Here is a 27,976-nt window from a genome sequence, read left to right on the forward strand (position 1 = left end):
GTAGAGAAGGGTTAGTTAAATATTATGGACTCATATGAATAATAGTATTTCAGCTCAACTAATTGAAGTAGTCTAAAATTAAAATAGACTTAGAGAGAGATTAGAGATTGATAAGTCTCCTGATGGAACTTTACAGGTCAGTAATCTCCATTATTCACTGTTGAAATTAATTGCTCTGGAGTTATAACTTGGATAGGCTATTCACTTTTAAATTAAAAGTAGAGATTATTAATTGTGCTGTTTGAAAAGGAAAAGATTCTAGCAACTCTCTGAGTTAAAGAGCAGCTGTAAAGGGCCAAATAGCAAATACAGGCTTTATGCATCACTCAGTCTCTGTTGCAACTATTCAACTTTGCCTTTGTAGTGGAGGTGAATATATTCCAATAAAACAAAACAGGCAACAGGTTGGATTTGGCCTGCAGACTTTAGTCTGTTGACATGCCTGGTAGTAAAAATGAGTTAAACACCGATTTGGGCAATGTCAAAATGCTAGTAAGTCTTCTTTTGGAATTGGCCAACACTAGCATTCTTAATCCCATCTTTACTTCTATCAATAAGACTTAGGCCAGGTTTATGAAATTATAATTTGATGCTTATGTCTTAATACCAGTTTTCCTGTTCTGATTTACCTATGTCCCTACCAAGAAATCCCCCTTTCTTAAGCTAGTCATACTGTGTTTCCTTTTTTTGCAATTAAGTTAGTCTAACACGACTAGTCTACCTTCACAGGGAATAATTTTGGGAGATTTTAGGCTATTAGTGCCCATTTTTGCCATGTCAAATCACTGCAACTAGATTCACAAAAGATTCATATTTGATTTAATAGAAATTTCTTGTTGGAAAGATCCAGTGAAAATAGAATTTGCCAGTTAGAGCAATAACCACAACAAGTAATTTGGCAATTGGTTGATCACCTTGCTAATTGTCTTCACAGATTTTTGTATTTTTAGAAATAACACATGGTCCATTTGAATTTGTAAAATTTTCAGCATTGTTTAAGTATAATAGAGTCCAGGATAAATTCAAATGTATTGTAATTTTGCTTTCAAGGTGCTTATTGAATACAAGTAATCATTCAGGTGTGGAGGCTTTCATTATTCAAAATATCAAAAATCAAATTGATGTATCACTAAAGGTAAGAGCATAGCTCAGGTGTTGATTATCTTTTTTACTTTGTGAGATATATATATTCATTTGTGGAATACACTAATGTATATCTAGTATTAGGGTATATTTTTTCACCATTTCTAGTATTTCTTTTTTAAAAACATGAATTTTGAAATTTTATTAACTATACATTTAAATTGTATTAATTCTTTGAGCTGAGAATATGATTTTGTTTTGCTCTGTACTTCTGAAATATCAATGGAAACTTAAGTCTAATCTGTTTATGAATAGTCAGTAATTTCATACTGAAAACAAAGAGTGCATCAATGTTTTCAAACTGGCAGTTTGTTCCCATTGTCTAGAAATAGTGTGAATGAATGAAAATTTAAGTTTAGAAACATATTTTAAATGTGTAATGTTTATTTTTGTAGTGTGAGGGTACTAGAAAAACACGTGAATTTACCAACTATTACTTAAAATCTTTCCCAATTTTTCTTTTGCTTTTCAGAAAACACATGACAACAAATGGTTTACAGGACCACAGCTGATTTCACTTCTAGATTTGGTACTCTTTCTCCCAGAGGGTGCTGAAACAGATTTACTTCAAAATTCAGATAGGTAAGGTTGACCATTACTAAGGTTCACATAGTAAATTTAAAAAAATGTGAAACCCCTGCTTAGCAAACCTAAACAAATAAGGTGTATTTTCCTGTTATGAGTTATGGTTAATTCATAAAATTACATAAAGATTTTCATATTTTAGTAATTAGATGCTATGTAAAAACAGAATTAAAAACTCCTCTTTCCAAAAGCATGACCAATAGTATGATTTTATACCTATGATGTACCTTGCATTCCATTGTACAGCTCATAAGGATTTGCAACTAACTCTAAGCATTGGTGACTGAAAACTAAGAATTTCAGTATAACTTACATAAAAGACTTACATGTTTGGGTTATATTGTTTTGTTTTCTAGGACATCATTTTTTTATTAAAACAATATTTTTAATGTTTATTTATTTTTGAGAGATAGAGCGTGAATGGGGAAGGGACAGAGAGAGGGAGACACAGAATCCAAAGCAGGCTCCGGGCTCTGAGCTGTCAGCACAGAACCCAACGGGGGGCTCGAACCCACAAACTGTGAGATCATGACCTGAACCGAAGTTGGACGCTTAACTGACTGAGCCACCCAGGTGCCCCAAGGATATCATTTTTTATATATATAGAACATGTAATTTCACTTTTAGTCTACACAGTGGATGATAAGTGGTTGTAAGCATTTATAAAGGAATCTTAAAATTCAGGATGCAAGAGATGATACTCTCAAGTATTAAAAGATAACAATGCTCCCTTATAATTTTCACAGTTGTATTTTGTGAACTTGAAGAACAAGAGTGATAATTACTACTACAAAAGATGTGTTAAAGGGAATAGTTTCTAATGGCAAATATAATTGTAAAAATATACCCAAGGTTTTAACTTATTTTATTCATTGAAATTGCTGATTATATAATACTGTATTGTAAATAACAAGTTATGTGTTTTTAATTAACAGGATAATGGCTTCATTAAATTTATTGAGATATTTGGTTATCAAAGATAATGAAAAAGACAATCAAGTAAGTGAAATTTTTAAAAATTAAACTGAGTATATTCAAAATGCACAAGCCAATATTTAATATCTTACCCAGCTACAAAGTCTGGGAGACATGTCAATAAGAATTCTGAAACATGAAGTGAATTCTTAGGAGCTCTTACTACTTCACATCCAGCTTCCCTTTCAATTTCTCTTTTTTAACCCTTGCCATCTTGCTGTAAGCATTGCTTAGCCCTGTCAGGTAGGTAAGTTGCAAGTCGTAAGTTAACTAAACTTTTGGAGCCCAGCATATATTTGGGTGTCTTGTTCAGTTGCCTCCACCTCTAGTTCACGATTGTAAGTCTAAGATGTCTAAAATAAAATCATCTGATAATTTGATATCCTCTAATTAAAGCATTTTCAGCGCTAAAATCTGTTAATAGCACCTTTTGGATAATGTGTGGGAAGTGTTTTGTTTTTTTTCTTTAAATAGTGCATCATTAGAGGTATTCAATGAAGACAAAACTTTGAGGAAGATTTGTCATACAGTAAAATTAGGTTTGCTTTTTATCTTCCCCTCTCTTTCTACCTATTCTAATAGTTGTTTTCCCACAATGTGTCATCTCTATTTAAATTGTAACTACCTAAATTACATGTGTTGTTAATCTGGTTTTAGTTTTTTTTTTTAAGAAAGTAATAAAAGAAATGAAAGTAATTGGTTTTTATGTAAGGATGCCAGAGAGCTTTTTTAAAGAAAATTTAAGTCAGTCATGATTTGGAATGAGAAGTTTGTAAGTAGCAATTTCCTTCCCTCTTGACTGAATTTAGTAGATGCAGGGTTTTGACCTGTTTATCCCTCTTCAGCCAGAAACAGTTACTTGCTATTATTGACTAGTGCTTATTCTCTACAGGGTGCTTATTTTTCCCCTACATCTTGCAGTGAAGTTTTCCAAACATACAACCAAAGTGAAATATAATTTTACAATATCACACTGACTTACCACCAAGATGCTACCATTAACATTTTACTCTACTTTTATCATGTCTCCATCTCTCTACCATCTATTCATCAGTCTATTTTTTATGCATTTCATAGTAAACTGTATGCAGAGAGCATACTTGCCCCTACATATTTCAGCATATATTTCAATAGAGTTAAATATCCATCTGTAGTTTTTCTTTGAGATAACATTTACATAAAATGAAATGCACAAATTTTTTTTTTTTTAATTTTTTTTTTTCAATGTTTATTATTTTATTTTTGGGACAGAGAGAGACAGAGCATGAACGGGGGAGGGGCAGAGAGAGAGGGAGACACAGAATCGGAAACAGGCTCCAGGCTCTGAGCCATCAGCCCAGAGCCCGACGCGGGGCTCGAATTCCCGGACCGCGAGATCGTGACCTGGCTGAAGTCGGACGCTTAACCGACTGCGCCACCCAGGCGCCCCGAAATGCACAAATTTTAAGCGAATATCTCTGAGTTGTAGCAAATGGATAGGATTAATCCAAGTCTTTTTTTTTTTTTTAATTTGAGAGAGAAAGCGAGAGCAGAGGAGAGGGGCAGAGGGAGAGCAAGAGAATCTTTTTTTTTTAAAAAATTTTTTTTTCAACGTTTATTTATTTTTGGGACAGAGAGAGACAGAGCATGAACGGGGGAGGGGCAGAGAGAGAGAGAGGGAGACACAGAATCGGAAACAGGCTCTAGGCTCTGAGCCATCATCAGCCCAGAGCCTGACGCGGGGCTCGAACTCCCGGACCGCGAGATCGTGACCTGGCTGAAGTCGGACGCTTAACCGACTGCGCCACCCAGGCGCCCCCGAGCAAGAGAATCTTAAGCAGGCTTCATACTCATTGCAGAGCCTGATGTGGGGCTCAGTCCCACAACCCTGGAATCATGACCTGAGCTGAAATCTAGAGACACTCAACCAACTGAGCCACCCAGGCACCCCTTATCCAAATCTTTATCAAATGTAAAACACTGTTGTCATCAGAAGTTTGCTGTGTCCTTTTCTGCCTTTTTTTTTTTTTTTTAATAGCTTTTCAAAGATAATATAGGCTTAGGAAGGATCTTTAACTTGCAGAAGGGCCCATACCTAGTAAGTGGTAGAGACAGCCATGACCCCAGGCAATGGCCAGAACCTTTGAATCACAGTATATCCTGATTCCTAAAGGAGCTTGTGGTAAAAACAGAAAAGCTAACAAGTGATATTCAGCAGCATTGGAGGCCCTGAGGCTTCAGGAGGGTGTCCTTAGGGTATGGTATAAGTTTTTACTTTTTTAGTTATCATGAAAGGCCACACCTAGAGATGACCTAATTTGACTGTCAGGGAGAAATATCTTCTTGATTAGGAGTGTTAGATTTATTAGGTATGGAACACTGTACTGCAGGGACAGCAGATGGGCCTCTGCATAGAGAGGGAAAACAGAGCAGTTTAGCATTGTGCAATATCTGCTATTATGCCCATAGATAATGCCTTTTATTTGGCTTGAACATTAAATGGTGAAGAAAAGGATACAGCCAGTTTACAAGATTGCTTTATTATTTACTGGTTTAAAAAAATTTCTTGGGATTCAAATATCCCAAAGTATTGCCATGCAAGTTACCATAAGAATTATTATACCAAAGAGATTAGCCAAAAAACTCAGTCCAAGATGGGCACCCTGTTATCTTTGAGGCAGGTTAAGAGCCTGTTTGTTCATCATAGAAGTATTTCTCCCAAGTGCAGTTATAATAGGTCATGTATATACATGACAGGTAAATCTGTGTGCTATGGCTGATCAAAAAATGACAGCTTCTGAGTTTTTATACATTTTGATTACGAATCAAAATGATACCCTAGTGAGGCTGAATTATGGGTAGTTTTATTCAAAAAGACTCCTACCAGTACCTGTTTTTGATCAGTTAAGCATGCTGAGAGGGTAACTAGCCAGATGAAAAGTTGAAAAGCAGTCAGAAAGGTATACAGGGATATTAAGAGGATCATTCAAATACAAAACAAAGTGATTCATAATTGAATAATCATCCATTTCTTTTCCTGCTCTTCTGGATTGCTGTCAGCTGACTTATTCTTTTCATATGTCATTCCGCTCTTCACCCTATTTCATTTCTCTTTATCTCTTCTAAGTTATAGGCACCTTCTCCCATACTTCAGATTCAACAAAACTTTTCTTGAACCTCCATCTCTTCTTTTTTTTTTAAGTGTATTTATTTTTTTTCAATATATGAAATTTATTGTCAAATTGGTTTCCATACAACACCCAGTGCTCATCCCAAAAGGTGCCCTCCTCAATACCCATCACCTACCCTCCCCTCCCTCCCACCTCCCATCAACCCTCAGTTCTCAGTTTTTAAGTTGAACCTCCATCTCAACTGGCAAAACCAGCTTACTGATTTTGAGAGAGAGAATGCACAAGCGGAAGTGGGGAAGGGTCAGAGAGAGAGGGAGAGAGAATCCCAAGCAGCTCCCACACTGTCAGCACAGAGCCTGATGTGGGGCTCAATCTCACGACCATGAGATCATGACCTGAGCCAAAATCAAGAGTCACATGCTTACCTGACTGAGCCACACAGGCACCCCCAACCTAGTTTTTATTAATGATATGTTAAATGTTAGTTGTTTTAAATTACAATAATTTATTCTAATACACATAATTTTATCCCTCACTGTCTGTCCTATCTACTCATACCCTTTTCCATCTGCCTGCTTGTCCATTCTTTGTCCTAAATAATTTGTGCTTATAATATGTACAATGAAAACAAGGTCAAAGGAAACAATGTGAGATTGTAAAGGCTACAAGAATTGGGAATTTTTAAAAATTGAATTGTATAATATAGGCATATATGCTTTTCATTTAGGAAAATAACTGTATCTGGCATATATATACATACATATAATCCTGTGTAATCCATATTTTGGGTTTTCATTTATTGAAACATATCCCTTGTGTATTATTTGCTGAGCAAGAGGACTTCAGGTGACACACATTCCTTATTATTACAGTATTAATATTAGAAACAGTAGAAGTTCTACAATACTACTTCATAAATAAGTATCGTATGCTTTGTAAATAAGAATAAATAATACTTCATAAATAAGAATCATATTCAAATAAGGAGAAAGGGGAAAACTGGGTGTTATTTGTTTCCTTCCTTTATTTCTTCAGTGTCATGGCTGATTATTCCTGACAGGTCCCTGTCTGTTCTGGCAATAAATTTCATTATGTGTCAGAACTGCCTAGTCTTCCTTTTGTGAGATAGACTCCAGTGGATTTTGAAATATATAGGTAAGCTTTACAACTGAAAGAATTTAACTACATTAAGTGAGTCTACTTGGGAAAAATTTAAAAAAAGCATTTGTTGGGTGCCTGGGTGGTTCAGTCTGTTAAGTGTCCGACTTCAGCTCAGGTCATCACCTCATGGTTTGTGAGTTTGAGCCCCACGCTGGCTCTGTACTGACAGCTCAGAGCCTGGAGCCTGCTTCAGATTCTGTGTCTCCCTCTCTCTTCCCCTCCCCTGCTCATGCTGTCTGTATCTCTCAAAAATGAATATATGTTAAAAAAAATTTTAGAAAAAAAGCAAGCATTTGTGAGAACATCACATCTTTATCCTTATTGTAACTATTTAAAATTCTTAAGTTACTTTTTCTAGACAATGAAGATAAAAGAAATCTTAAAATGATTTTCCTTGTGGTATTTTTTTTAAAGACCTAGTAACCTTAATTTTAAGAGAGGGAATATTATTTCCACAACTTCTTCACTCCTACATGCTTCTAAAATTACAGTTCATCATATGAAAAATTCGTAGAATTAGCTGGACAGAATTCCCAACAGATTTGCTGTAGCCTAATTTTGCCACATGTTTTTATTGCCTTATTACAAGTTTTATGATAACGTGTTATATGTTAAAATAAATTGCTATTAAAAACAACTAAAGTCTTAATAAAGACCTCCTAGATTTTCACTGTCCAATATAGTAGGTAGTAGCCACATATGACTATTTACAATTAGGATTAAAAAACATTTTCAATTAAAAATTTTCTTCCTCATTGGCATTGGATAGGGCTATTTTTTTAGAGAGAGAGGACATGAACCCGGGTTGGGGAGAGAGAGAGGGAAAGAGAATCATAAGCAAGCTCCATGCTCAGTGCAGAGCTTGATGCAGGGCTCAATCCCACCACCCTGGGATCATGACCTGAGCTGGAATCAAGAGTCAGGTGGTCAGCCAACCGAGTCACCCAGGTGCCCCTGAATGGGATCATTGTATCTTTTTTTTTTTTTTTTTTTAACATTTATTTATTTTTTGAGAGAGACACAGAGAACATGAACGGGGGAGAGGCAGAGAGAAGAGGGGAGTCACAGATTCCAAACCAGGCTCCAGGCTCTGAGCTGTCAGCACGGAGCTCAATGCGGGGCTCTAACTCACAAACCTGAGAGATTTGTGACCTGAGCCCAAGTAAGATGCCTAAGCGACTGAGCTATGAAGGTGCCCCTTGGATCATTGTATCTTTTTTTTTAAATTTTTTTTGGTGTGTTTATTTATTGATTTAGAGAGAGACAGTGAGAGAGACAGAGCATGAGCGGGCGAGGGGCAAAGAGAGGGAGACAGAATCTGAAGCAGGCTCCAGGCTCTGAGCTGTCCACACAGAGCCCAATGCAAGGCTCAAACTAAAGAACCACGAGATCATGACATGAGCCGAAGTCAGACGCTTAACCGACTGAGGCACCCAGGCGCCCCGGATCATTATATCTTAACATATGGTCCTAATCACAATCATCTGGGTATTCTTTTATGTGCATAAATGCAGATTCCTGGGTTCAGCCCTAAATCTACTCAAAGTCTCCGAGTAAAGCACAGAAATCTACATTTTTAACTAGCACATTGACATTTAAGAACTTCTATATAACTATGAATAAAATCTATTTTATGACATATTTGTATACATGATAAAAGATACTATTTGGAACTGAATAATCAAAACTTGAATACAAAATAGGCTTTCAAGTGATCCACTTTTAGTTAAGGATAATTGGGTTCCTAAGTTTCCCTTTTTCACCTATTTTCCTTTGTAAAGAGCCCCTGGAAACTTTTAATAAAATTAATGAATTTTCTCTCTCTTCTTCTACCTCCTCTTGTTCTCTCCTGTCTCCTTTCTCTTTCCCATGACCCACCCCTCCCCTCTCATTTCCCTTTCTTCCTTTCTAATAAAATTTAAGACTTTGTGACTCCCCTCCTTTGAGTAATATAAGAGGAAATGCTCTTGGCATAAAAACTTCTAATATGGATGACAGAATAACCCTAAGCTGTCCTAGGCAGGTAAAATTTCTATCTACATGGATCACTAGAAAGTTCATTAACAGCTTTGTGTTAGAAATTTTCCATTAATAGAGAAGGCAAAGAATCCTCTAGAACTAGATCTGTGACAAGGCTATCAATTGAAAGATCATGAGTTGAAGGAATATATAAGGTAGTCATTGTAGGGATGGTTTTTACAGGAAAAGAAATGTCTCATCATATGGATTATTCTCAAATAATTTTCTCACGGATAAAACTTGTATGTTACACATCTCAAAGTCAGGAGCTGTCCAGATGGTGTAGGAATGAGTGTAGTATCCAAAGTACATTTTTGTTTTGATTGGTATTTTATTTTGATCGGTATTCACATAAAATAACTAAATGCATGCATGAATGTGTTATTAAATAGTAAACTACCTTGGAAGGCAAGGATCAGATTTTATTTTTGTTTCTTGAGCTCTTAACATGTGTTGAATAATAGTGGGCAATCAAAAAATGTTGAACCAAATAACTAATTCTTTCATTAATTCTTCTGAACAGACTGGATTATGGACAGAACTTGGAAAGATTGAGAATAATTTCTTAAAGCCACTCCATACAGGACTTAATATGTCAAAAGCACATTATGAAGCAGAAATTAAAAATAGCCAAGAAAATAGCCAAGGTTGGTAATGTGTATTTCATTTTTAGTTAGGTCTAAAAATTAGTCAAATTTTAGAACTGTTATGTATATTCAAAACAAAGAACTCTCTAATATCATAGTTGTGTATTTTATAACAAACAAGGAACCATGACAGTTAAGTCATTTCATTTATAATTAAAATGATTTTTAACAGATCTGTAAAGCCAGTTGAAATTGAAATTGGGTTAACAAAGATTTAAAACAAATTGAAGTATATTCTGTTTTAAAACCAGATTAAGATCAAATTCTGATTAAGAATCTAACTGTATTACCAGTATTTCTGTTTGTATATTTCACTAACTTTGGTATGGCTCTGTCCATCCCCCCACCTGTCCTCACCGCCAACCTCACTCTCAAGTAAATCTGTATAAATTACAAAAAAGAATCTCAGATTCAGAATTACTTTTTAAAGTCGGCAATTCTACTATAATGATCTTCTGCTCTTTTCTCTGTATCTGTGGGGATATTTCTTAAAGGCATTACTAGAAATTTCTTTTTAGTGTAACAGATATATAATAATGAAAGTAGGTTATAAATTGATTATTGAAATCTGAGAGATTTTTAATGGTTAAATTTTTTTCTTCCCTTAACAGATGTCCAGAAATCTAAAGATCTTTGTTCTGTAACTGTAGGTGGAGAAGAGATCCCTAATATGCCACCTGAAATGCAGCTTAAGGTATATCTGAAATTTTCCTAAGCTACATCCAGCTGAGGACTTTCTGCTTTGTTTTTTTGCTTTAACAGCAACATTAATATAACACTAACTTTCCTTGGCATTGCAGGTTCTACATTCAGCTCTTTTCACATTTGATTTGATTGAAAGTGTTCTGGCTCGAGTAGAAGAACTCATTGAAATAAAAACAAAGTCTACCCCTGAAGAAAATATTGGGATAAAATGAACCTCCATTTCCCAAAATAAAAACAAGTAAAATACTGTATTTTCCATTATGGTTATTTAATATCTTTATAAAAACTTTTCTGTAAAATACTAGAAAAATAAATGTAACCTTTCTCAGTTATTGGTTTCTGTGATGACACATTATGGATCAGTAGTATTCTTTGGTTTTAAAAAGATAATCTATCTAGATGGTAATGATGCCCATATATGTATTCTAAATCCTACTACTGAAAATCCAATACAAACTAATAATTTTATGTTATAATTTCATAAAATGTAGTTGAATTGCCTTTATGCATTCATACAGTTGTAGTGAGTTTATAAATACATTGATACACTTTATGTTCCAGTTAGATGCTATGACACATTTTAGAACTCCTAGTGTTGGGGCACCTGGGTGGCTCAGTTGGTTAAGTGTCCGACTTCGGCTCAGGTCATGATCTCACAGCTTGTGAGTTCAAGCCCTGCGTCAGGCTCTGTGCTGACAGCTCAGAGCCTGGAGCTTGCTTTGGATTCTGTGTCTCCCTATCTCTGCCCTTTCCCCAGCTCACACTCTGTCTCCCTCTCTCAAAAATAAATAAACATTAAAAAAAAAGTAGAACTCCTAGTGTCAAATAAGATATCACACCACTCTAAAAGTGTACACAGAAGTTTTCAGTTGGGCCAGTTGGCTGCTTCTCTTAATTTCCCTTCCTTTCCTTGCCTCAGGAGGAGTCTTAGGGGGCAGAGTTCCATCACCACCTCTCTAGCAGCAGTTACAACATGAAAGCATCTGCAAAGATTAATTTTAGAAAATACTGGTAGCCTTTGTGGAAAAGCTAAAAAGTGTATGTGACTTTCCTTTTAGTCTAAGGGGCTAGTTAAAAAATGCTGTGTTTTTATTTTGTAGTAAATACTTATCCATCCAACTTAATTTGTATCATTAAAAACCTGCATCTGACTTTTTAAATATATGTATGTACCAATGTTTTCTAAACATTATTAAAGGAATTACTCAACAAAACTGAAAATAAATCATTTTTGGTCATATCCATTTTATTTAAAATTTTTAAAAGTCTTTAAAGTAAATATATATTTTAACATTATAATTTAAGTGGTCTAATTATTTTAATATTCTTCCAAAAGGACATTTGTAATTGATACTCTAGTTTGGGTTAAATGAATCACTACTCAGTTTTAACTTTTGAAGTGTTTTCCAAACAGGACTTTGCTCAATGATGTAAGCCTCAGTTGTTACCATTCTATAGCAGATGTTATCTATGTATGGTTTGGAGGCCATCTGTAAGAAGTTATAAACATGCAACATTATTTACAGAAATAAATTATTTTTACAGGGTCATATAAAAATATAAACTTTCACTTATTCAACAAGTATCAAATCACCTTCTGTGCTAAATACTATGTGTGAGTTAAGTCAGTAAAAGAAAAATACCTGAGCTCTGTCTTTAAGGAATTTCAAACAAGTCAAAAGAATACTTTAAGAATTGCTTTAATGAAGATCTGTTCCAAGTATAAGAGTAAGAAACACCTAACTCTGCCTAGGGCACACTTCACAGAGGACAAGCATGAAAAGAAAATGGTAACTTGTGAAGTCAAGATCATTCTATAAAATAAACTGTTTGTACTTTGAGGCACCTGCGTGGCTCAGTCGGTTAAGTGTCCAACTCTTGATTTCAGCTCAGGTCATGATCTCCCTGGGGCTCTGAGCTGACAGTGTGGACCCTGCTTGGGATTCTCTCTCTCCCTCACTCTCTCTGTCTCTCTGCCCCTCCCCCTGCTCATGCGCACACATGCTCTCTCAAAATAAATAAGTAAACTTTAAAAAAGAATGCACTTTGACAGTTCTTGACTACAACCTGATCAATAATTATATTTCAGAACTTAAAGGAAGATTTAAGTAACCAGTAGGACCAACACAATGTATATATGCCAAATGCTCTTTTGGCCTAAAATTAGTCATTGTGGTAATGACTACCAGAAGTAAATTGAGAAGACTTGAGAGGCTGAGTTCAGGCTTCCAAGAGTTGCATGCTGAAAGAGCAACTTCTCTGAGGGGAACAGAAACAGTATTTGTCAATCCTGCTCAAGAGAGTGTGCATTTTGAAGTCAAGAACCTTAAAATCTATGAGTTTTTATGTATGTGTCATTTTCCTCAGGTGACTCACCTTAGCTATAGTGCACATAAGATTAATAACATCTACTGTGTTGTGTACTGGAAGTATCCGTAAGTTACTACCCAGGAATCTGAAAAATAATTCATAAGTTAAATACATTATATAACTTATATAGACATCTGTTAAGTAAGCAGAAAGGAGAGAGAAAGCTCTTGTCATTTATTTATGCCCTGCCCTATTCCACAGAGGATATGATAAACTTTATAGCCAGGATTGAACAGACTAAAATGTTCACTTTTGTTTTGGTCTTGCAGGAGAATCTCAGAAATCAACATTAACTCTGAAACTTGTTACCCTCATTCTTGGAATACCCATTAGGCCTGCATTTTGTTAACTGTGACAAGTTAATATTATAACATTTATTTTTTGGCAAAACGCAATTCACCTGTTTAAAAGGATTAAGAACGAAAGTGAGCATATTGTAATTTAAGAAAAGTCTATAGTACTATTCATCCATACCTCTGCTGAATCCTGAACATCAGTTTCCATTCCTCAGGCCCATGGAAGGCAGCAGACAGAACCAAAAAGCTATTTTGGTGAATATTAGTAAACTTCTCAATTTTGGCTAGAAATATTTCTTCAGCTGATGTAAAGCATTCTTTAGCATCCATCAATAAAAATGCAACTCCTAGGAAAGGTGAACAAAATATAAAACATCACTTTGTCATAATAATAAAATATTTTGTAAACTCCACAAAATCAACAAAAATTCATATAGCTGGTTAAGTGTACAGGACCTAAACCCATAAGGAACAGAAGTTACTATAACAAAATTCTTAACCTACAAAATGATTTCGGTAATTCTTTGAAGTGCTCTATATAAAAGGATGGCTTATCCTAAATAAGAGGAAAAATGTTTTTGTTAATCATTATCTGATGATGGCACTGTATACATAGTAATGCCTAATTTTAGTGAAAAGTTTTTTTGTGTGTTGTAATGATTTTTTTAAAGCTGAAAATCAAAGGAAGATAAGCCTTCAATTGTTTCTTGAAGAAACCTTTGTAGAGAATATTAACTATTACATACATTAATATACTCGATAAGCAGTTACCTAGGATTTTTGAAAAAGTATCAGGCCTGTAAGAAAAGTCCTGAAAGGAAATTTGATCTAATTATAGCACTTTAAATGATGAGGAGTAGACAATCTGAGGAAAGTGATTATATACTAATTGAGTGAAGTTGGGCAATTTATATAAACCTCTTTGAACTTAAGTTCCCCCATCTGTAAGATGGCAATAATAATTGTTCATGGGTTTGTTGAGAGGATTCAATAAGATACAGTATATAAAGTGGCCAAGGCACATAGGAGGTATTCAGGAACATTTCACTTCTCCCTAGTGGGCTCTTTATTCAACCAGGAAGGATGAGTTTGAAGTTGGACCACTTTCAGCCTGGAGTTTTATTTCTAGTAGCTTTTGAAAGCTGCCTGTCTTCCAAAACCTCTGCTAAAGTATCAGTCTGTTTGCAACCCTCCTGATAAAATTCTTTACCTCCACCTTTTATCACTTCAGTCATTTCCCTATCACAAAACTATGCTTTGTGCTGCCCCCTTTCCATTGTCCCAGGCTTCTCATCTCCTAATCTAATTCCTTCCTCTATTTTGCCCATGACCATTGTACAGTTTTATGATTCGCGGAACTTCTATTTGTCTCCATTTGATTCTTTTCTTTTAGTATTTGTTTATGTTATATTCATCAAAATCATGTACAAAATCATGAAAAAGCATTCTCCTATATTGTTTTTGTATATGGCTTTTGACCAATGTGACGTTGGCCTCTTCATTAATACTGGTAGCATTTTAAGTACTGACTGTTGGAGAGGTGGCTTTGTTCTATTTTCATCTTAGTTCCAAAACAAGTAGTTTTTAATATCTTCTATCACACTCCACTGGTTCAGCTTTAGTTCAACAATTGTAATCTAAAAAGAAATGCATGTTGTAATCGGCCACATGCACTACTTTTGCAGCAGTAATAGTTTTATACATTTACCTCTCTGAAAAGATAGTACTTTAAGCTTATTACCTGGTTACTGAACTACCAGTATTAGAATTTATACTCCTATATTTTATCAGAAACTTAAGACAGCAAATATACTGTACCAGAAAGAGAAAAGATAATTGATCCATTTTCCACTGAATCTGAATACCGAATCTTGTGGCTTCGATCTAGGGCAGTTGCAACTTCACAATTCTAAAAAACATTTTTTTTCAGAAACATAAACTTAAGACATGCTTACAATGATTTTTTGTTAAAGCTAATGAAAAAATTAATTTAATAGCTTCTTTTATAATTATACCACTTATATATCTGATCATCAAAGGAGACAGTAAATGTGCTCTCTATGGTGAAAACACTTTTGTAAAAACAAAAATATTTAGTTCTGAAACACACTGTTTGGAAATGAATTGTGTACTAGTTATGTTATTTAGAGACAGAAACAAAAGACAGTATTAAAGAACTAAACTATAAGAAGCAGAGCAAATGCAAAGTTCTTTTAAAAACACAACTTGGAGATGGATCCTGGCATACATTAATATAAATTGGAAGGTGGGTTGTGGTGAGTTTCTTAGATGGCTCAGAGAACCATGAAGTGCCAGATGTACAAAATACCACAAGGAGACAACAAATTCTCCAATTTATTTATGTATACTACAGTTACTTTTATTATAATTTTAAGATGCTTCAAGCCTTAGGTGAGTCAGAAAACATGTATGAACACAGCAACAGGACTTCTGTTTGAATGCCATTTCAAAAACCATCTCATTTTCTATTCTATACAAGTAATTACTTAGATAATTTTATCCAAGCCACTAAAATGTAAGTGGTTAATAGGGTTTCCCGATTGGTTACAGCTCAAGCTGATTATTCTCCAAGTAGATAAAAATCCCTTAGGTATATTAATTTTATATTTTGCTTTATAACATGTATATTTTAAGTACACAGGCTGGAATTATGTACAAAATATATGCTTCCTTTCTGTCCCAAAGAGAGTATTTTGTGCCAAACAGATCCTGACCTAGAGTGCAACTATGGCTCTTCCCATGAGTTTATTTCTGCCGTTTTAAAACTATACATTGATTCCAGCAATGGCAGACTAAGCAATTTAAGCCAAACCTCCTGCTGAAGCAACTAGAAAAGCTGGACAATTTAAAAAATCTTCTTGAATACATCAGAGAGCTAGCAGGATAGTGAACAATTATAAGGCCAAATCCATACAGAAATTCAAAGATATGAGACCAGCATTTAGGCCACCTTTTCCCTGAGGGCATCTGCCAATTCCGAAAGAGCTGAGGGGCTAAACACAGCTCCTGATAAAAGTAGAACAGCTCTCACAGGGACTATAGCCTAGCTTCAAACCATTTCAATCCCAGAAATTGTCTTTAGGTGATACTGTATTACTAGTATTCACAACCATCTTGCAGAACCACTCCTTAGAGCAACCTTTCTCAATCAGGTTTCCTCTTTCGAACTACAAAGAAAATTATCTGAGTGACTATTCTTTCAATTCTCACATAACTAGTACCATTCTAGATGTAATTCATTTATTACATACAATAGATGCTTTAGGGCTTGGACTGACAGATTTTGCAAATAAAAATAAAGAACACCCAGCTGAATTTGAATTTCAGATAAACAACATAATTTTTAGTATAAGTATGTCCCATGCAATATTTGGGATGTACTTATACTAAGTTAATTGCTTACCTAAAACCCAAATATTGTAACTGAACGTCCTGTAATGTATGTAGCAACCCTGCTTAGGTTTTAGGGGTTTAATTCTCTTGTAAAATTAAAGCTTCTTAGAGGAATAGAACACTATTCTAGGCCTCAAATTATTTCTACAATTTTTCAAATACAAATTCCAATACACAAAAATAATCAGACATACAAAGAGATGAAATACTTGGAAGAGAACTACGAGAAACAATAGGCAATAGAAGTAGACTCACAGGGGATACATAAAGTGAAGTTATACCAGATCCATACCTTAAAATAGCAATGTTTACTATGTTTAAGGAGATGAAAGACAAGACTGAGAATTTTGGCTAAGAACCAGAAACTATAAAAGGATGTAACAGATGTGAGTCAGAAAAGCTTCATAAAATATGAGTTAAACCTTTAAAGTAGAAAGGAGTTTATTAAGCAGACAAGTGAAGGAAGAAGATAAATGTGAGAAAAGCATGGACAGAAAAAGTAACAGGCAAAGGTATTCAGAACCAAAAGTAGGATCCTTAGATGATAAGTATGTAAGGTATACACAAGTCAGTTAACTTGAAGATGGTGTTAGGAATAAATGCGTGCATAACCTAAGGACCCATGTATGCCATGTTAATGAATTTTAATCATATTCTATTAGTAGCTACACCTCTAGTGAGTATGGAAGAATGTACAAGATTTGTCAAATTACTATGCTATACACCTGGAAAATATGGTAACACTGTGTCAACTACACTTCAATAAAAAATAATAATAAACTTAAAAAATTCATATGCTATCTGGGGTGCCAACTAAAAGAATGATAATGAAAATAATAAAAATTAAAATAAAAAGTACTGAATTAGAAAAAAAAAATAGCCAAATTCAAGAGTTAATTTTTCAAATAACTCGGAGCTAAAACTAGATTTTCCAAAGCATATTTTATGGAATATTAGTCCCATGAGATATTAAAATGTATTCCTTATTCAATTAATACTTAGAAACACTGAATATTATTTTATCTCCTTTTGAGGATTTATAATGCATCTGAGCATATGAACACCTGTTAAGACAGTGCAATAAAAAAATTGTATAAATTTGTTTATACAAGAATTCCAAATACAATCCAATACTTCTTTCTACAAATATAACACCTATCAATATTCTATAAAATTAACATTCTGTCTACCAAATCTACTCATTAGAAAGGAACTATAAATAAAAACAGAAATGAGAAAGGGTACTCAATAACTGATATAGTTAATGAGAAAATTAAATGAATGCCAATATGAAAATTTTAATCACAGAAATGGCAATTTCATAAATTTCAACTTAATAAATTTATCTCTATAATTTAGTAAATTTTTGAAAAAATATATAATTTATGAAATAGACTCATAACATAGTGCAAAACTTAACTAAGCAAAACCACTATTTTTCTACATTGCATAAAAAAATTAACAGCACAGAAAATTTAATAGTAAAGCACCTTTTACCTTAAAATTTCCATGCTATATAACTACATAGATATAAACAAAAGGAATAAAAAAAAAATGAAAAAGGAAACCCCCTATTCCTTACAAAAATAGCTCAGAAAGAGAAAACCACAGCCTAATCATTAGTAAATACTCATTCAAAAATAAAATATTAGAAAACCAAATTTTAAGAGAATATGAAAGAAAAATCCACAACGATCAATTAATTTAATCAAGAAATGAAAAGATTAGTCAGGGGCGCCTGGGTGGCGCAGTCGGTTAAGCGTCCGACTTCAGCCAGGTCACGATCTCGCGGTCCGGGAGTTCGAGCCCCGCGTCGGGCTCTGGGCTGATGGCTCAGAGCCTGGAGCCTGTTTCTGATTCTATGTCTCCCTCTCTCTCTGCCCCTCCCCTGTTCATGCTCTGTCTCTCTCTGTCCCAAAAATAAATAAACGTTGAAAAAAAAATTAAAAAAAAAAAAAAAAAAAGAAATGAAAAGATTAGTCACTTAAGTTCTTCTCAAGAGACAACAAAAACCAATGCAACTGAAAAACTATACACTTATTTATGATTAAAAGAAAAATTTTATAATTAATTAAGCTCAGATGAATATCAATACAGTAAATACTTTATAGCAACAGGTACGTCATATATAGTAAAATACTGGAATTATTCTCATTAAAATCAGAAACACTGTTTTAGATGTTTTGGTCACAGCAAAAGGCCATGAGATAAAAATAAGAGATATAGCTGTCAGAAATTCTAATCACAAATTATGACTGCTTCTCTTGAAAATCCCATAGAACCAACTGATAATAAATTATGAAAATGCAGTGCGGTGATTAAGAATAAATAACCACAAAAGTGGCTGATGGGTATTGAGGAGGGCACCTGTTGGGATGAGCACTGGGTATTGTATGCAAACCAATTTGACAATAAATTATATTTAATATAAATAAATAGAGTCAATGCAATCATAATAAAAATAAAATAAAATAAAGTAAAATAAAGTAAAATAAAATAAAATAAAATAAAATAAAATAAAACAAGTAAGTAAGTAAGTAAGTAGTAACCAACCAACCACAGGGGCGCCTGGTTAAGTGTCTGACTTCGGCTAAGGTCATGATTTCATGGTTCGTGAGTGTGAGCCCCATGTGGGGCTCTGTGCTGACAGCTCAGAACCTGGAACCTACCTTGGATTCTCAGTCTCCCTCCCTCTCTGCCACTCTCCCACTTGTGCTCTCTCTTTCTCTCAAAAATAAATAAACATTTAAAAAAATAATAATAAAAATAAATTACCACAAACTCAAAAGTTTCTACTTACAGATTGAAAACATGGGGAAATATTTCATAATAGCAACAAAAACATCAACTATCAAGGTACTTAAAAAGAAACAGAATTAATATGAAGAAAAAATTTCTTAATTATCTGAGAAAATAAAGACTTGAAAAAAAACAATATATCTCATGTGTTCAAAGGATGGGAAGAATAAATTTTTCCCTCGTTTAATAAATTAGTTCAATTCAAATCAAAAGTGTAATGAATGGAAAATTTTTTTAACTTAAAGTGATTCTGAAGTTCATCTAGAATAAAGTTCGGCAAACTATTTCAGCAGAAGGCCAAATAATAAATATTATAGGCTTGTGAGGCTGCATATGATCTCTGTCACATTTTTTTCTTTTCTTCCTTTCTTCTTCCCTGTCTCCCTCCTTTCTTTCTCTCACCGTCCCTCCTTCCTTCTTTCCTTCTTCTTTTCCTTCCTTCCTGTCTCCTTCCTTCTTTCTCTCTTTCTCTCTCTTTTTTATAAGCCTTTAAAAATGTAAAAACCCTGCTTAATTCATTGGCTTGGCAATAACATGCTGTAGGCCAGGGCATACACCATAGTTTTATGATTCCCTGATCAAGAAGAAAAAATATGTTCTAAAAACATATGAACAGTATGGAAGGAACATGCCTTATTAAGTTTAAGGTATATCACACAACTACAACGAATTTAAAAGTGTGGTAATGATTCAATATTTAATATATACATCAACTGAAGAGAAAACAACAGAATCAGATTCAAAACTATATAATGATTATCTGTATATGAGCATATGTATAGATGTATAACATATTTAAGGCTGATATATAAAAATTTTATAAGAGCAATTTAAGAAATCTCAGGGAAGAAGCTGTTAAATTTGACTGTATAATAAAAACAGCTGCCTTAATTCCTAAAGATAGAGTAGAAATAAAAATATGCAACTTATGATTTCACAAATACCAAATAAAATTGAAAGGCAAAAAAAAAACCTTAAGAAAAATCTTAATAGTATAACACAATTTTATATTTTTTAATATTTTAAAGAATAAAAATTTATTATTTATGCCAATAGAAAAAAAGATAAAATTACAGAAGAAATAAAAATAATGTGTCTGAAAAAATGTTTAATCTCCTTTGTAATCAAAGAAATATAAAATATAAAATACCAAACTAGCAAAGATTTTCTTTTCTTTCTTTTTTTTTTTTTTTAGGATTTTCTTAAATAACATGTGGAACTGTCATAGGTGAGGATAAGTTGAGCTTCCTATATACTGCTGATGCCACTGTATATAAAAACATCCTGTAGGGTAATTTGCAACACATATCAAAAGTCTTCAAATGGTGCATGTCTCTTTCTTTAGTGCAACTATTCTATTTCAAAGAATTTTTCTAAAGCAAAAACTAGCAATAAACAAAAAGATTTATGTGTAAGGTAAATGAAGACTCAGCATTTAAAATATAAAAATACAGGAACTACTAGAATAAAAATGGTGGTATCTCCTACTTTCTTTGAAAAGTACACAAAAACCAAAGGAGAATGAGAAACAATAGCAAACTTTCCTTTGTTGAAAGTAGGAAACATGTGTAACTCCCAACAAAACACATGAAAAAAGAACAGACTTCTACTTTGAGGGACATTTTTGAAAGCCATGTCTGACAATTTTGGCTCCTCTAGAGAAAGAACATTTCAGCTGTGTCTAATGCTTGTCTCATCAATCATTAACAAAATCCAGTAGTGGAAAGACATATCTTTTACATGAAAACTACAAGTACACACTGAATCTATTTAACTGTGTAACCAACATGAAAATAAATGCGGGAATTACGGTTATAGAAAAAGTATAAGTGTTATGCACATTTGATATAACTAATAAGTTATAAACACCTAATATAATTGGTGTTTGATTGATATAATTAATAAAAGTCTTGAGAAGAAAAGGAAATGAGTAATGTTCTACTTATTGACCCGATTGGCTACATGGTATTCTCTTTATAATAACTCCATTAAATGGTTCATATATACTTTTATGTCCTTTTCTACTTTTCTCTATGTGTATTTCATAAGCTGAAAAAAGTCAAACAAAACAAAACAAAACCCTCAATGGGTGAGTTCAATAGGAATAGAGAAAAATACTGACATGGAACAAAGGACAGATTAAATTACCTAGATTGCAACCTAAAGACAGAAGAAGTGAAAGGGAAGTCAAAATGCATGGAGAATATTCTGATAAGATCTAACAAACATCTAATGGGAGTTCAGAGAGGAAGGAGCAAGGAAATAGGACAGAGGCAATATTAAAGGAGATGATGGATAAGAACTTGGTAATAACAACAATTTAAAGATTCATGAAGCCTCAAAAGATAAAAAGAAATCTATACCTTAAAACCACAGAATGCCAAAATCTGAAAAGCAGTCAGAGAAGAAAGACAGGTAATCTTCAAGGAAGTGACAAACTGATGCTATCTTATCAACAATAACAATGGAAGTCAGAATCCAGTGAAATGAGTTTCTCAATATGCTGAAACAAAATATCTATAAATTTAGTGAAAATATCTTTCACTTTGGAGTAAATGGAATTCTCATACATTGCTGATGAGAGTATAAAACCATAATTCCCACATTATTTTTATTTTAGTTACACAGATTAGTCACGCAGTTAAATAGATTCAGTGTTCATTTGTAGTAAAACTGAAGAAAGTTTTCCAGTTTCTTATAAAAATAAACATCTGACCCATATGACCCAGCAATTCCATTACTATGTATTTACTAGAGAAATGAAAACAAAGATCAACAGACAGACATATAATGAGGTTTACAGCAGCTTACTTAAAAATGGCCCAAAACTGGAAACAACCCAAATGTCCATCTACTGGTGAATAGATAAATAAACTGGGGTATACTCATACAGTAAACTACTACTCAACAATAAAAGGAAACAAACTATTGTAATATGTAACAACATGTAAGCAAGACACAAAAGAATACCAACTGTGTCATTCCATCTATAGGAAATTCTACAATAGGCAAAACCAATTATAGTGATAAGTATCAGATCAATGGTTTACTTGAGGCAGGGGGCTGGAAAAGAAATTACTATAAAAGGACATAAAGGAACTTTCTAGAGTGATGCATATGTTCTATATTTTGATTGTAAAACTCATCAAACTTCACATTTAAAATGGGTGCATTTTATTGTATGTAAGTTATACTTAAATTAAACTGACTTTTAAAACATCTTTCAAAATCAAGGGGAAAACAGAAATATTTTGATATTAACAAAAAATGAGAGTAAGTTTTTTACTTCTAGAAAATCCTCATACAGGTAAATTCTAAATTATATTCTTCAGAAAAAAAGAAAGTGATTTAAAAAGAGAAGTCTGAGCCAAAGGAAAAAAAGGAAAGCAAAAACAACAGCAAAGACATGAGTAAATCTAAACAAATGCTAACTTCAGAAAATAAGACTTTGTGGAGTTAAAAAACAGAATTAAACTAAATATGATAACAACAAGAATCTTGTTCTAAGAGTGTTCTAAGATTCTTTTGTGATTTAAGATGAGGATAAAGGTAATTATTCACTGTGATTTTGTGGAGCTAAGTATACATGTTAAAATTTCTAGGGCAACCACTAAAATAGTAGAAATAGGGCATATAATTTCCAAAGCTAGTAAAAGAGGGAGAGAGATGGTGATGGGGGGAGGGGGAGAGGTAGAGAGAGAGAGACTGACCAATCAACACAAAAACTAACAAAAAAGGAGAGAAAAAAGAAACAGAAAAGGTGGGACAAATAGGAAAAAACAAGATGATTAAACATAATAAATGAATTATAAAGTAGTTGCTCTTCACATATTAGCATGGATTGCTGGCTTCCTTTCTCAAAATCAGTCTAAAAAAGCTATATAATTAAGAGAGAAACATGAATTTTAGAAACCTAACAAAAAGAAGCATGAAAAAAAATCAGTGAGACTTAAGGCTGTCCTAAACTGGTATGTGTTATGGAGCTAGATGGCTAAAGCTAATAGGGCAAAGTGCAGCTTGAGGCAGCAGTTAGAGGACAGAGTGGATAAAAATCTTATTTTAACTCTTATTCTGTCTCTCTCCTCTTTACTGTGGAATAGTCATATCCTGCCCCTTCACTCTAGACATCAGCTAGTGTTCACAGATAAATACCAGGGCAATGGAGAAATCCTGTTGACTAAGGAGTTAGAAACAGCTGTGGACTGACCAAGTGCCTTCAGACATTTAACTTCCCATCCCCTCCCATCCAAACTATGGAGACAGCCTCCTCCTAATGCCACTAAGGTAAAAAAAAATCAGTTTCTGTGGTTTATTTCTTTAAAAACCTTAAATAATATATATGTGCATATGTGTTACTGTTTCTGGAATCCTTTAACATCTCTATTAGAACAGGCTTATAAAGAAAAAAAAGAACTTTAAAAAATTCCCAACCCTCAAATATTTAGAGATGTAAGATGCTGAAAATAGATACAATAAAATTTATAATTTATCTTTAAAATACATTTAGTTTATGTGCTTGCTGATCCACATAACTTTGATAATCAAGCTAAGGATCTTTTAAAATATTGTTCTATGGTTTTTAATTTTTAAATTAAAGATCAATGGCCCAAATGTCTATTTACCTTAAGAGATGAGCTAATAATAATGGTGGTTGTCCATTTTATTTTTTCTTTTGTGCCATTTTCAGCCATCTGTCTGTCTTTGGATCAACCCAGCTTCTAACGGTGCCACAATCTGAAAAAAGGTAAAAGGAAACAGGACATGTAGAAATGTTTGATGAATGAGTAAATTAAAGACAGAAATGAAACTATGTGGGGGCACCTGGATGGCTGAGTCGGTTAAAGTCCAACTCTAGATTTCAGCTCATGTCATGATCTCATAGTCATGAAATCGAGCCCTGCATCAGGCTCCACCAAGGGTGTAGAGCCTACTTAAGATTCTCTCTCTCCCTCTCCCTCTGCTCCTCCCCCATTGGTGCTTTCTAGAAAAAAAGAAACAAACAAACAAACAAGGTTAATGGAGACATTCTAAAGAATATTTGAAAGTTAAAATTTGACACTGAAAATATGTCTTGTTATACATTAAGCTTATCAATACCACGCTTCCTATTGCTAAAAAGGAGATAGTAGACCCAAAACGGAGTCACTTGCACTAAACCCCACATCAGTAAACCAAGACTTAATATCTAACCTAACTTCAGTTTCACCACCCAACCACCCTATCCCTCACTTACCACCCCCCCCACCCCCCACAATGTAACCTTTAACCAATTGACACTGAATACTTGGTCAGCACTAGTGAAATAATGCAATCAGTAAATCCCTTCCTTTCCCCTCAGGAAAGTAACCTTGCCTGAAAAATGCATTCTTTGCAAATAATTTTTTTCCAACTCCTGTCTTTAAACACTTCCCTTTTTGGGGCATTTGGGTGGCTCAGTTGATTGAGCATCCTACTTCAGCTCAGGTCCTGTCTCATGGTTCATGAGTTCCAGTCCCACACCGGTCTCTCTGTTGTCAGTGCAGACCCTCTTCAGACACTCTGTCCCCACTCTCTCTGCCCCTTCCCCACTCATTCTCTCTCTCAAAACTAAATAAACAATTAAAAAAAAAACTTTCCCTTTCCCACAGCTTGGTGGAGTTCCTTTCCCTTGCTAATTGGGATACTGCCCAATTCATGATTCATGGAATAAAGCCAATTTGTTTTTTTTAAAAATATAATTGATTGTCTAACTAGTTTCCATACAACACCCAGTGCTCATCCCAACAAGTGCTATCCTCAATGCCCATCAACTACTTTCCCCTCTCCCCCACCCCCCATCAACCCTCGGTTTGTTCTCAGTGTTTAAGAGTCTCTTATGGTTTATCTCCCTCCCTCTCTGTAACTATTTTTCTCCTTCCCCTCTCCCATGGTCTTCTGTTAAGTTTCTCAAGATCCACTTATGAGTGAAAACATAAGGTAAATGTACTCAGTTGAATTTTTGCTATTTAACTCTACTAACAATTACTAAAAACAATGGTTCCCATTACAGGGCATCAGGGTTTTCTCCCTTTTCCTTTTTTTTCAGGGTTACTTCAACAAACAAAGCAAAGCACACCTAATTAAAGGTACAGACGCTTCACCACTGAAAGTAATGAGAAGCTCTGTAGAGGACTGAACAATGGGAAAGAGAAGCCAAAATGCAACAGCAGAATGCACACAGCATATACCAGAAACACTGCCAGGAGTGCCAGGCCCCTTTTTAATATAGTGGTACTCTCAGATGCAGGAAACATAACAAGCTTTTAGAACATGCAAAACACTGACAGAAACTTAGTCAAAATGACAAGACAGAGGAATTGTCCCCAAAAGAAAGGTCAAGAAGAAATCATAGCCAGGGGCTTGCTTAAAATAGATACAGGCAATATATCTGAGAATTTAGATCAACAAGAATTTAGATCAACACTCCTAAAACTACTAGGTGGCTTTGAAAAAGCATAGAAGACCCCAGAGAAATCCTTGCTGCAAAGATCAAAGACCTAAAAACTAGTCGGCATGAATTTAAAAAGGCTATAAATGAGATGCAAAATAGGCTAGATACAGTGAAGCAAGATGGAAGAAACAGAGGAGAGAATAGATGAAATAGATGTTAAAATTATGGAAAATCATGAAACTGAAAAAAGAGGGAAAGGAAATTACTAGATCATAAGGGGAGGCATAGAGAACTAACTGATTCCATGAAATGAAGCATAGGGGTCCCAGAAGAAGAAGAGTGAGAAAAAGGGGCAGAAAGTTTATTTGAACAAGTTATAGCCGAGAACTTCTCTAACCTGGAAAAGGAAACAGGCATCCAAGTCCAAGAGGCACAGAGAACTCCCTTCAAAATCAACAAAAACAGCTCAAAACCATGACATATGATAGTGAAACTTGCAAAATACAAAGATAAAGGGAGAATTCTGAGAGCAGCTAGGGAGAAAAGGTCCTTAACCTACAAGAGTAGACACATAAGGTTAGTAGCAGACCTGTCCACTGAAACTTAGCAGGCCAGAAGGGAATGGCAGGAAATATTCAATGTGCTAAATAGGAAAAACATGCACCCAAGAATCCTTTATACAGCAAGTCTGTCATTCAGAACAGAAAGAGACATAAAGACTTTCCAAGACAAATGAAAATTAAAGGAGTTAATGACCACTAAACCAGCCCTACAAGAGACCCTCAGGGTGACCCTGTGAGTGGAAAGCAGCAAAGACTACAAAAGACCAGATAACACCACCAGAAACACCAAATCTACAGATAATACAGATAATAATAATAAATTCAGATCTTTCAATAATCACTCTGAAAGTAAATGGACTAAATGCTCCAATGAAAAGACACAAGGTAGCAGAATGGATAAAAAAACAAGATCTATCTATATGCTGCCTACAAGAGACCCATTTTACACCTAAGGACACATGCAGGGTGAAAGTGAGGGGATGGAAAGCCATCTATCATGCTAATGGAAGTCAAAAGAAAGCCAGAGTAGCAATACTTATACCAGACAAACTAGATTTTATTTTATTTTTATTTTATTTTTTAACTTCCAAGTTCTTTTATTTTTTTTTATTTTTTTATTTTTTTTAATATATGAAATTTATTGTCAAATTGGTTTCCATACAACACCCAGTGCTCATCCCAAAAGGCGCCCTCCTCAATACCCATCACCCACCCTCTCTTCCCTCCCACCCCCCATCAACCCTCAGTTTGTTCTCAGTTTTTAACAGTCTCTTATGCTTTGGCTCTCTCCCACTCTAACCTCTTTTTTTTTTTTTTTTCCTTCCCCTCCCCCATGGGTTCCTGTTAAGTTTCTCAGGATCCACATAAGAGTGAAACCATATGGTATCTGTCTTTCTCTGTATGGCTTATTTCACTTAGCATCACACTCTCCAGTTCCATCCACGTTGCTACAAAAGGCCATATTTCATTTTTTCTCATTGCCACGTAGTATTCCATTGTATATATAAACCACAATTTCTTTATCCATTCATCAGTTGATGGACATTTAGGCTCTTTGCATAATTTGGCTATTGTTGAGAGTGCTGCTATGAACATTGGGGTACAAGTGCCCCTATGCATTAGTACTCCTGTATCCCTTGGATAAATTCCTAGCAGTGCTATTGCTGGGTCATAGGGTAGGTCTATTTTTAATTTTCTGAGGAACCTCCACACTGCTTTCCAGAGCGGCTGCACCAATTTGCATTCCCACCAACAGTGCCAGAGGGTTCCCGTTTCTCCACATCCTCTCCAGCATCTATAGTCTCCTGATTTGTTCATTTTGGCCACTCTGACTGGCGTGAGGTGATACCTGAGTGTGGTTTTGATTTGTATTTCCCTGATAAGGAGCGACACTGAACATCTTTTCATGTGCCTGTTGGCCATCCGGATGTCTTCTTTAGAGAAGTGTCTATTCATGTTTTCTGCCCATTTCTTCACTGGGTTATTTGTTTTTCGGGTGTGGAGTTTGGTGAGCTCTTTATAGATTTTGGATACTAGCCCTTTGTCCGATATGTCATTGGCAAATATCTTTTCCCATTCCGTTGGTTGCCTTTTAGTTTTGTTGGTTGTTTCCTTTGCTGTGCAGAAGCTTTTTATCTTCATAAGGTCCCAGTAATTCACTTTTGCTTTTAATTCCCTTGCCTTTGGGGATGTGTCGAGTAAGAGATTGCTACGGCTGAGGTCAGAGAGGTCTTTTCCTGCTTTCTCCTCTAAGGTTTTGATGGTTTCCTGCCTCACATTC

The 27,976-nt window shown here is 34.6% G+C and overlaps 2 protein-coding genes across 10 annotated transcripts in view; one reads left to right on the top strand and one right to left on the bottom strand.

Annotated features, from left to right (window-relative positions):
* The window catches only part of GLMN (glomulin, FKBP associated protein), a 35,466-nt gene extending 24,870 nt beyond the window's left edge, over positions 1-10,596 (top strand). For all 3 annotated transcript variants that reach the window (XM_047869513.1, XM_047869516.1, XM_047869515.1), the window contains 6 exons: positions 1,051-1,135; positions 1,616-1,725; positions 2,664-2,727; positions 9,517-9,640; positions 10,252-10,334; positions 10,441-10,596. In XM_047869513.1, coding sequence (XP_047725469.1) covers positions 1,051-1,135; positions 1,616-1,725; positions 2,664-2,727; positions 9,517-9,640; positions 10,252-10,334; positions 10,441-10,557 — 583 coding nt within the window. In that variant the 3' untranslated portion in view covers positions 10,558-10,596. The remainder of the gene's footprint in view (positions 1-1,050; positions 1,136-1,615; positions 1,726-2,663; positions 2,728-9,516; positions 9,641-10,251; positions 10,335-10,440) is intronic.
* Positions 10,597-11,618: 1,022 nt separating this feature from the next.
* CC1H1orf146 (chromosome C1 C1orf146 homolog) overlaps positions 11,619-27,976 on the bottom strand; it is a 95,374-nt gene continuing 79,016 nt past the window's right edge. For 6 of the 7 annotated variants that reach the window (XM_047872155.1, XM_047872151.1, XM_047872150.1 and 3 more), the window contains 5 exons: positions 23,847-23,958; positions 14,830-14,920; positions 13,190-13,358; positions 12,722-12,800; positions 11,619-11,835 (listed from right to left, as the gene is read on the bottom strand). In XM_047872155.1, the coding sequence (XP_047728111.1) occupies positions 11,701-11,835; positions 12,722-12,800; positions 13,190-13,358; positions 14,830-14,920; positions 23,847-23,915 (543 nt within the window). In that variant the 5' untranslated portion in view covers positions 23,916-23,958 and the 3' untranslated portion in view covers positions 11,619-11,700. Of the gene's footprint in view, positions 11,836-12,721; positions 12,801-13,189; positions 13,359-14,829; positions 14,921-23,846; positions 23,959-24,045; positions 24,075-27,976 lie in introns of those variants that run through there. The other variant, XM_047872154.1, reaches the window with a different exon arrangement.

This window comes from Prionailurus viverrinus, chromosome C1 (genome assembly GCF_022837055.1).
Source record: "Prionailurus viverrinus isolate Anna chromosome C1, UM_Priviv_1.0, whole genome shotgun sequence".
Taxonomy (NCBI): domain Eukaryota; kingdom Metazoa; phylum Chordata; class Mammalia; order Carnivora; family Felidae; genus Prionailurus; species Prionailurus viverrinus.